Source organism: Sinohyriopsis cumingii, chromosome 10 (assembly GCF_028554795.1).
Source record: "Sinohyriopsis cumingii isolate HCF-2022 chromosome 10, ASM2855479v2, whole genome shotgun sequence".
Classification (NCBI taxonomy): domain Eukaryota; kingdom Metazoa; phylum Mollusca; class Bivalvia; order Unionida; family Unionidae; genus Sinohyriopsis; species Sinohyriopsis cumingii.
The window spans coordinates 109646492-109658211 of record NC_142970.1 but is presented as its reverse complement, the minus strand read 5'-3'; the positions used below and the strand labels follow the sequence as shown (position 1 = coordinate 109658211).

The 11720-nt window shown below is 36.5% G+C and overlaps 1 protein-coding gene across 1 annotated transcript in view; it reads right to left on the bottom strand.

Moving 5' to 3' along the window:
• Positions 1-4798: 4798 nt before the first annotated feature.
• Positions 4799-11720, bottom strand: part of LOC149791003 (uncharacterized) — a 7630-nt gene continuing 708 nt past the window's right edge. The window contains exons 2-5 of the mRNA XM_089972875.1: positions 11120-11471; positions 10655-10756; positions 7779-7985; positions 4799-6854 (exon numbers count right to left, since the gene is read on the bottom strand). Coding sequence (XP_089829001.1) covers positions 6664-6854; positions 7779-7985; positions 10655-10756; positions 11120-11471 — 852 coding nt within the window. The 3' untranslated portion in view covers positions 4799-6663. The remainder of the gene's footprint in view (positions 6855-7778; positions 7986-10654; positions 10757-11119; positions 11472-11720) is intronic.

Here is an 11720-nt window from a genome sequence, read left to right as displayed (position 1 = left end):
ACCATTTTAATGAATGCGGGTAATAATGTCAATATTTATGTTCAACGTTCTTCATTTCATAGGTGACCCAATTCTCTCTCTCTCTCTCTCTCTCTCTCTCTCTCTCTCCATGTTACGGGCATATATCTCCCTACATTATATATACTACTAACGTGTATTACCTATTTGGTAATATTTTAGCCAGTGTGTAAATAATTTCCATGATCAAAGGTACCCTTAACCCATATGTCTGCTGGTAGACATTTCAGTCTGCTGTAACGTCTCTCGGATTTCATCACAGTGTTACAAAGACCTCTGTATAATGAAGACACCATAGCCGGATTGAATTTCAGACTCTATTCACGTGGAATTAGCTTCAACCGGTAAAACAGGGGTTAAATTTCCCTCATCACAATGAAGTGTAAACCGGAGCAAACCAGATTTGTGCACTTTTGCAGACCTGACTGATTCAGCATTAAATTTTTGCCCAAGAATATATTAAGAATATTATGGCTTAAACAGTTCCCCTGAATATAATTTCTCTTCTTTTATGAACTGTGTATTGTGCCATTTTAGAGGCAAAAGATCCTCGCAGTAATACGTATACTTGTGCAGTGATTCAAGTGAAAAAGAAAAGCGGTAAATCTCAACTTAACCATGCTATGCAGGGTGAATTCAAGGGCGTTTTGTATCAGTGGGATTTTTAAAATAAAAAAAATGATACTAACTAAGGGTGTGTTTTATCGCCTATATTTCTGACGGCAATGAGGACAAACTTTTCTCATTCAAATATATAGGAATTACATATGAGGCGACCCATTTGTTGTAGGTTGAATCCCGTGTCCGTGGAGGAGTGGACCCTGCTTGTAGATTAGAGGGAGGGTCGATACTAACTACTCCGATGCAACGGACCACAATGGCCTCATGTAGACTGCTGGTCAAATCAAATCTTATAAATCGGACAGTCACTCCACAGATGAATCCAGTCCATAATCATGAAAGTTCGTAGAATCGACAAAAATACCAAAATCTATTCATTCCAGATCAAATGGAAAACTTGTTGCAATGCGTATTCATTCACAATATGACTCCAGATTTCCCAAGGTCGTGCAGTATTCCTTCCGAAGAACTCGCTCATACGCAGAAACCCATAAACATCTTATACCCCATTTAACCTATGTCACAATAACCTTTTCAGAAACAAAAATAATCTCAGTCGAATATTATCCCAAACTGTAAACAAGGTCAGATCTGTTTAATTAAATTCTAGCGAATCAACCTAACAAATATCAGAAAGATCATAGTTTCTTCCAAGGTACAATCCAAGGTCCTGAACTTCAAATAAACATGTTGCTTACAAATGATCATTATCTTCAAATATTAACGACAATCATAGACAAAACGTAGCTATTTAATGCGTTGTTTATAAAGGATCATTATAATCTACAATCATGGACAAAAGTTACAAACAACACAAGTAAAAGATCTTCCTTGCTCAAGTATATCACTCAGTGAACCACCTATATAGGAAACGCATTAATGAGCTTAAATCCATGTCCCCTTACTGTGCTACCAGGCGGGTGGGAGCACAGATAACGAAATAATACACTTCCATTATCGGAAAATACCTATTCTATTAAGGACCAGGAATATTTAAACCAGTGGAAGAGAAGACTGTTCCAGGTCTTTTCATCATTGAATCCTGTTAAAAGGAAGTGGGGCAGATAACGGAAATCAGGTGGACAGTAGAATAGATAACTCAGATCAATTAAGCAGCGTCGCAAATAAATACCGGAATGCTACGAGGGACAAAAACTAGTTAAATTCCTTCCATAAAATAGGCAGCAAACCAATGGCCTCATTGGTCAAAGAAACAATGTCACTCATGACATGATACCATTGGGAACAAATCTTCTAAACCAAACTATAAAAGAAGTAAGGAATCTACAATACTTATGAAAGGATCTCAGGAACTTACCAGTGATTTAATAAGTTTGAATGTCTAGCTAAGAATGGATAGTGTACCCCCTACCCCGACCTATTAGGGAAATTCCCAGGAGTCCCTTCCATAAAAATGTCTGACAATTTAACAGAGAAGACGTGAACCTATGTTGATGAATTAGTCGCCTACTTTGAGGACACAGGACAACAACTGTCTGCTTTCAGGAAATTATTTTTTTCAACCAAAATGGTAATTTTAGATACTTTTTAATCTATAACAACGCTTCAGGAGGTAGAAGTAAGGTCATTCTCGTTCATCATAAATAGCAAATCAATTTGTCACAGCTACGATAATCTTAGTAATACGTTACATGCTATCACCGTCCGTATGTCCAACGACGAGTTCTTACTCAGTTTTTTCTCTCCAAGCCCTGCATTGATGAATCTGATATTAACTTTCTTAGTGAAGAGCCGCAAACACTTTTCCTCTTTCTTGACGACTTTATAGGTCACCGAACAGTTTCGGGCTGTAACGATAATTTATAATTGTTAATTTGTATATCCATAAGCATTCTGCCACTTTATCTTAGTTGTCTTTTGATTTCACCATCCATCTCTTTTGCTTGACTTCTCTTGCGACGTCCTTGACGTTAATTTCGGTAATTAAAATGAATCAGTTTTTCCAGATGTATGTATGTATGTATGTAGGTAGGTAGGTAGGTGTGTGCGTGCGTGCGCGCGCGCGCGTGCGTGCGTGTATGTATGTATGTATGTATGTATGTATGTATGTATGTATGTATGTATATAGAAGAATGTGCGTTTGATTTATTGTGATTTTGTTGGTTTTAACGGCACTTTTAACGGATTGTTGATGAATGTAGAGGAAATCTAAATATCTTTCCCAATGACACAGCGAGGCAGCCGATTGAAAACGTTCCCTCCATGATAAAGAGAAAACACTACTAACTCATTTGCTACAAACCCGCACTAGATAATCACTAAGAATCTACACAGTAAACGACAGAGGCTCAAGTGGCCTATGATTGCTCATCTCGTGCACAACTACCCAATAGCCGTGCTCATCTCGTACACAACTACCCAATAGCCGTGCTCATCTACAACTACACAATAGCCGTGCTCATCTCGTACACAATTCCCAATAGCCGTGCTTATCTCCTACACAACGACCCAATAACCGTACTCATCTCGTATACAACTACCCAATAGCCGAATACAGTTGTCTGAGACGTTTTGTGACTCAAAAGTCCCACAACGGATTCAAGGTCTAATGTAAGAAAAGAATCATCAGACATTCAGGATAAGACCATGTCATCTTTTTAACTGTTGAGTGGAGAAATGATCTTTGATGTTCGTGAGCAAAAAGAGTTTCAAAGTAGCAGCTGTGGTGGCCATGCTGGATGCCAGATCAGCGGCAGTTCTACTTAGGATGAACTAGACATCATTATAAAAGTTTCGTAAAACACCATACTATCACGATCATCCTTTCATGAGGAATAGCGATAACAACATGTTCAAGATGGCCACTGTGGCAGCCATAATTATTATTGGATACGCAGCGTATATATCTTAGATTTGCTAGGTATGATACAACATATTGTGTTGAAAAGTCTATGTCGAAATGACCATCAGGAATGGACGGGTGTGGATAACAAGATTTTAAACATAGTCGCCATAGTGACCATATTGGCTGTTAGATCACTGTCATTTTGTCATTTTCTTTTAGGACTAAAAAGATACCAAAATAAATTATATGGTGAAATTCCCAAGTTGATATGACTTCCATTTATGTACAGTCGGAACGAATCGATATGCCAGCTGGCTGTACAGCTGGAACGAATCGATATGCCAGATGGCTGCCATGACTCCAAACTGAGGTCAGCTATATATCCGTTTCATTCCGAACTAGTTATAGTTTTTTTTTTATGGTGAATCTCTAATGTTTATTAGACTTTTCGCTTTAAAAGGAGTAGCGTTAACAGGGCTTTTGAGACGGTTATCATGGTAGACATATTGGCAATAACTTCGGTACAATTTTCATTGAAGACTATCCATACATCATAGGATGTGTTCGTGTAAAATCTCATATCAATGAGGAAATGCAACGACAAGTTTGTCAAAATGGCTGCTGTGACCACCATATTGGGTGCAAAATCGGTAAAATTAAAACAAAATATAGCTATACACCATCAGGAACTCTTCAGGTGCAAAACATATGCTGATTATTCCTTTCATTTCAGGAGTAGCGGTAACAAGATTTTTAAAATGGCTCTCATGGCCACCAGATTTGGTGTTAGATCAGTACTCTTTATTTGGGACTCCATTTATTAGGAGTATCGAGAACACAATGTTCATGACGTAGGAGTATCGAGAACACAATGTTCATGACGTAGGAGAATCGAGAACACAATGTTCATGACGTAGGAGTATCGCGAACACAACGTTCATGACGTAGGAGTATCGAGAACACAATTTTCATGACGTAGGAGTATCGAGAACACAATGTTCATGACGTTTGCTGTGGCCGATATAAGGGATGTGTGATAACATCATTTTCATTCAAGACCTATACATCACGTACAAAACTATATGTTGATACGAAAAAGGAGCAAAAACTACAAGCTTTTTCAAGGCGGCTGACATGGTAGTCACTGATAATCATATTGGACGTGAAATGGGTGTCATTTTCACTTAGAACCAACTAGGCATCATAAGAAGGTTTTATCGAGTGGGTGACGACGTAATGTCTGAAACAGAACTGATTTAAGAGTTATTTCTGTAAGTATGTATCAATGTTCATACAATAATCTCTCTTCCTCTCTTCCCGTTTCGCAAAAGGAAAATATATGAGAAAAGCAGATAAAGAAAAGAATCGTTTATTCCAACAAAAGTAGAAAAAGTCTTAAAACATATTTAGGATTTTGTTTAAACAAACAAAAACTGCAAAATTGCACTATGAATTAAATGTTACATCATAAATAACAACCTTTGAATAATTACAAAGTACATTTTACTATCAGAATTTTCAAGTTGACTGTAAATTACGTTATATGAAGATGCACTCTGCTGAACCACAAGAAATCTCTATGCTGATAAGTTGTAGAATCACGTATCATATCTATGTTGATAAGTTTTAGAATCACGTATCATATCTATGTTGATAAGTTATAGAATCACGTATCATATCTATGTTGATAAGTTATAGAATCACGTATCATATCTATGTTGATAAGTTATAGAATCACGTATCATATCTATGTTGATAAGTTATAGAATCACGTATCATATCTATGTTGATAAGTTATAGAATCACGTATCATATCTATGTTGATAAGTTATAGAATCACGTAGGCTGACAAATAATAGAATTACATATTCACATATATCGTGTCCATTTTGATAATCTATAGAACCACATCTCACGTATATCTTGAACAAATACGACCAGAGACTGAATGAACACACTTCGACTTACAAAAAGTAGCAATTGAATCATAAAAGAGACATAATTACAACAGCTTAGATTTACTCTACATGTATGTACAGTTATTATAGCAGATAACGCGGGATTTCATAGAGCAAAATGCTTGAAGAAATAAGAAATAAATACAAAAAAAAAAAAAAAAAACTCGTGCGGACTATGGTATGCTCTCTTACGTATTAAGATATTCGTGCCGCGGATTAGATTCGTCATGGCTAATAAATTATAACAAATGTCAAACATACACATGCAAACAAATCACACATACAATCTGTAACAAGAAGAACCAACAGAATGCTATCTTAATCACAAAAGTTTCGAAAATTCAAACTTTTTCCAAACCTACGAGCAGAGTATACATCGTAAGACTTCCTCATAAAAATGAAGCAAAATGACGCCTTTTTAATGAAATGTAATGGTCATCGCGATAGAAATATATTAGTAATACGCTATTATTATATGCATAGAATTTTTTAAGGCCGTGCAATTTTATTAAAAAATCACAATTAAGAGAGCTTGAGTTTGCTGTTACTTCTATGATGTTGAGACTATGTATTCATATGGTTACAAATTCCACGTATGTGAGCTTCCTGGATGTGGAACCTCCACCGAAGGATTATAATATGAGTGAAATTTGATCACAATAACATGTTTGCGATGGACTGGGGAAAAATTAAAGATTATAAACTATTTGGCCCTTTTACTGATTCATGTCATTAGCAAAGAAAATTTTAAGGCAAGACCACGAGACAATATTAATTGTCAACTAATCGAGCCTCAGAAGAAACCTTTCTAGGCAATGTCCCCCATTTAATAGCTAAACAAAACAAAAGTCACTTTGACACTTTGATGTGCTAGTATGACCTTATTTCTAGAAAACGTTCCTTTAGTTTGTTTAGTCATAGGTCTCATTGTTAAATCATACGTTCAACATGATGGAAATCAGCATGAAGTGCAAAATGTTCTAATCGCTAGTCACCACTCCATTAGTGGTCCATTACAAAGCAAGTCCAAGTCCTCTTCCAATGAAGAATTCTGGAAACACTACTTTATCACAGCGCGTGACTTTTCGTCTTACTCGTCATTGTTTCCGATAAATCTAATATTGTATTGTGTCATTCACCAGGACAATAAAGTTATTACCGGTATGTTTTAATGACATCAAAACTAGACACTAGTCGTTACTGTATTTCACCTCATTCTGAGTTTGTGTTTCGTTCTTTCTCCAACGAGAGCAAAGTGGATTATGTGAGTGAAAATCTGCTGACAGTTCTGACTAGTTTTGCCTTTCCTCTCTCCAAGAATGATATTTTCTTATTCGGGTATTTTAGTCCAGCCTTCTCAAGGATTTTATTAAAGAGTTTTTCGTCCTCTCTGATGCACGAGCAGCTGTCTTCCAATGCGAGCCATTCCGCATCCTTTTTAAAATCGTAATCTGAAATATAAATACTTTCTATTACTTGAGATCTGCAAAGGCATTCAAAAATGTAATTATAAACATGTAAGTCTCTATCTAAAGATCTATATATGTATCTCATATATTATACGTGTCCCTTCTTGATGGACATACATAAACCTATCTTTTGAGTACCTTTATTATGTATATATATTAATACAAATTTTTGCCAGCTTTGATGGGCTCTTCTTTCAATCAAATAATACCCGCCAGTCGACTTTGCATGCTTCATTAATATGGAGGGTACGTGTAAACCCATCATGTAAAATATATTTTAACCGTAGTAGTGCAACGCTCCCAATATTCCTGAACAGAATCCTTCAAATTTAAAATCTGTATTGGTCAGTCAACCGAATCGTATGTTGATCAGGATCAACTTTCTGTATCAGTGAAACGAATAACGAGACTCACAACTAGGAATGAATCATAATTTGAAAATAACTTCCATTCAAAACGATCAATCAGCAAGAAAAGATGACGTGTCAGTGGTGTATCTCACAACGGGCCCCACAGCAAACTAGTTGTACCCCATCCCCCATCTCTTGTTTGCTGTCACTTTCGACCTGACCTGGTTGAGCCGGACCCCACAACACGGCTGTACATGCTACTTCGGTAGTTACGGTACTGGGAGGTGTTAATACTATTGAAAGCTAAATTTCATGTTTGGGGTACTCGATGACATTATTTTCAGACTTCAGTGCATATAACGTGAAGCAGCATGGACCCTTGCGTGCGACACCTTCTAACCCTTTTGCAACGACAATAATAATAATAATAATAATAATCTGCTTACATTATTTTAATTCTAATTCTGTAGCATGATTATTTAGGTGTCTAAATCGTTAGAACCATTTATAAAGACGATAATGCTATGATAAAATAGCACGTGCGTTATGTACTTACCACATTTAAGAAATTTCTTGGCGATCTCAGGTGACGCAATCTTTTGTGAATGCATGGCGAAGTAGAAGACGCTGTTGCCATCGTTATCCACGGCGTTAATGTTGCACGGCTGGTCAAGAAGGTACTTGAAAATTTCATCTCTTCCAAGGTTAACGGCAAGTAGGACTGACGTTCTGCCTTCCTGGTCCCTGCAGTTCAGACTTGCGCCTGTTGAAAGAAAAACAGTCAAAATCCGATACATATACTGGCTTTGTTTGAACTGTATGTGGAGTTTTATTCAAAATTCATACTTTGTGATCTGAACATAAGTTAGAGATAAAATTCAAAGGGATAGTGACCTCACTGATCGTATTTCAGTTCATATGCATGCTGTCTGAGCGTTTCATCTGGCGTGGTAAAATAATATCTTACACCTTCGTTTCATCTGGACCCTAAAGCCTCAATTAATGAGCGGACGAGTCACGGACTAAAAACAGAACTGAACTGAAACACACGACTGAAATAGTTTATAATAAAAAAAGTAAAGAAAATGTGATAATAACCGAGCCTTTTATTTATATGAAGTCAGGTATAAACATGAATCAATATTTTCGTTATATCTGAGAGTTGAACCAAATAGCCGTTCCATTTTAAATTAGAGGTTGAACGTGTTCATACTAAATTTTTTAAAAAATTGTAGACTTTATCTATGCGTAGTAGCGTAATATTTTTAGTTATTTTAAATAAATGCCAAATGCGTTACTCTTAATATTTGTTATCCCCTACAATTCCACTTGACCCATCATACGGGCTGTTGATAACATAACTATCACACGATTCCGTTTCATCAGAATATTTTCCATGTCTGGGCGTGGGACAGAGAGGGGTTAGATATTTTTGAACAATAAATACTTATGTATTTGTGGCTCTCTCGTGGTTTGTAAGCGTGGGCCATACAATTCACTCGACATGTAGCTGTGCGGAATCATTACAACACTATCGTGGTATATCATTTGTTATTGAACATGTGTTACATAAATATCGTGGTATATCATCTGTTATTGAACATGTGTGTTGCCCATGTTAAGCATCGACATTGCTATTGTAACATGTTCTGGCAATGGAATGTACACGTTAGGACAGATATATATGTGAGTAACAAGTCACGATTCGTTAATTTTATAGCAACTGTAAGTCTCGCCCTGCTACAATTTACCTATACAACAATCGAGACTTTCGGCTAGTCACGATTTTTGAAGTGGCTTACACATAAGTTTAAGGTCGCTGAATTAATCACCCATCTCAAGGTATACATAAGATTATAGTTTTAATTTGAATGGTGAAAACTATCGTCGATATACTCAGGACACGCTTCGATATATACTTCTTATTATTTATTTTTGTTAAAAATTACAGACCCACCCAGCCACCCATGCAACGAAGTTACAGATAATAAAGATACATCGACAAAAGTAACCGACTTATGTTTGACTTTTGTTGTAAAGCAAGACACAAAATTCACGGACATTATAAACAAACGGACGTCACTAGAAAGAGTATAATTTTCCTCATAAATTTCGCATCCCATATATACTGTGCTTTAATTGGTTAACCAATAAAGCTTATTTTAAATCAGTATCGCAATTTTAAAGGTAATTATTATGCCCGTCCTACGGCGGGAATTAATAAAAAGTAAAAGTACGAAAAATTGGGATGCTACTGCAGTTCCGAACTCGCGACCTCTTATTTGGCGCATACAATGTAAAAACTAAAATCTGCATCGCACATTAAAAAATCTGCTTCAGCTTATACCGCAGGTGGTTGTTGTTGTTGTTGTTGTGGGGTTTAACGCCATTTTTCAGCACTTGATTGGCTATACATGGCGGCCAGTATTAATGGTGGAGGAAGAACCTGGGAAAACCCAGGAAAGAACCACCGACCCAAGAGAAGCTACTGGCATATACCGCAGGTAAGTATACTGTTAATCTGGTCTTTAGAGAAAATCTTGGTACACTTGGCGACAATAGCGTTTATGTGGTATAATTTTGTACCCAGTTTGTAAACAAATCTAAACTAAAAAAAAGCATAAGAGGTTCAGATATATTTTAGTTATATTGTATTCAAATGGTAATGACCTAGATGTCAAATGTCTTTGTACTAGGATGATATTGCCGCCATGAAGTGGTATTATTTTAATTTCGAGAAGAGTGGATATATTCCATTGCCGACATAAACTTTAAACGACAGATATTCCCTGGTGGGTTCGGGCTTCTCGAAGAGCACATTAAAAACCTACAGGTAGAATATATCTTCTTATCGAATTACTGACCCGGTTACATATCAGCTGTTCTTAAACTGCGGTAAATAATAAGTCAAACCACGTGATACATTCCGGCTATTAGTAGTCAGTATGTCAGTATTTTCTATCAATGTTGTCATCTAGAACATGCACGCGACAAATATAAATCTACCATCTCAGTATATCCCTATTCCGTTTTATCACAAACAAATTTTGTAATATGTTCCCCACGTTCCAGGTGGTCGTGAATGTTGCAAGTCAAACAAATCTACGCATAAAGATGAATCTGGTTCAATGCACCATTCAATGGCTGGCCCTATCTGAATTTCAAACATTAATACGTTTTGTGAATTTTTTTATTTGCAAGAAAGTGTCAGCTAAATTATTCAGTATAATACACTTTGGTGACAGGCGTTGAATTGTAAAAAAAAATATTTCGATTTACTGGGTTGCGTTGTTATCCCATGCAACCAGAACAAAAGACAGGAGCTATCACAGAGAGAGAGAGAGAGAGAGAGAGAGAGAGAGAGAGAGAGAGAGATTTGTTTTGCACTACCCCATTTCCTACGTTATTATAATAACTGATAAACTAACGTACCTAGTTTATGGAGTGTTTTAACTGTTTCAAGGTGACCCATCGTAACAGCTATCATCATAGGGGTCTGACCTCGCCTCGTTCTAACGTTAACATCTGCTCCACCTGTAAAAGTATAAATGTATATAATAACTTATCGAGTTTAAAATAAATAAAAATAAACAAAAACAAGTACGTAAACAAAACAACACAATTGCGTGATATCCATACATTATTAGGGCACTGCTACTGCAGGTATACGACTAACATGACACCGGGGCTATTGCACATTGAGTTATGTCTAGATATTTCATCATTAATGACACCTCTTTATTAATTTATTAAGAAATTATTTCTTGTTTTATTATAAAAGAAGACATATAATTTCATGGACAGCATTATTCACGATGGTTTTGTCTTTTATAGCAGATTGCTCCATAGAGTATTAACGATAATATATCAAACGAGAATTAAAAAATCTATATTCACCATCTTTTATCAGGATTTTAATAATTTCAAGAGAACCCTTTTCAACTGCCTCATGAAGCGGGGTCTTTCCGGTCTCGTCTGCTGCATTGGGATTGCATCCTGATTTTACTAACTGTTTGGTGGTGTCTATTTGTTCATATCGCGCTGCATAAGAGAGTAAACTCCGCCCATATGTGTCACGTGCGTTCACATCACCGGATGCTGAAGAGTTCACAATTGAACTCATTGAACTGATACTGTTGCTGCTTCCAGTTCTTTTTAATTTCCTAAAGTTGTCAAGAAAACTGGGAGTTGCGCGAAGGTTAAGAGATGACTGCGATTTCTTTATCATTCCTGGAGCTGGTGATTTCTTCTGCAATGGACGAAATATAATCAAGACTGCAATCTAACAGAATGTCTCATGGAAATGTGAAGTTCTTTACAAAATAAAGTAGGTGATATACATCTGGGGGACGGGAGCTCTCGGCCCACATATACTTGGCCCATTCTGGAGTCTACCCATTGGATATTCAGTCCATACAAACTTAATTTAGAGATCATGACCCATTCCAAAGTTAGCCCAGAAAATTTGGTAAATTATATTTAATATTTAAAAATAGTT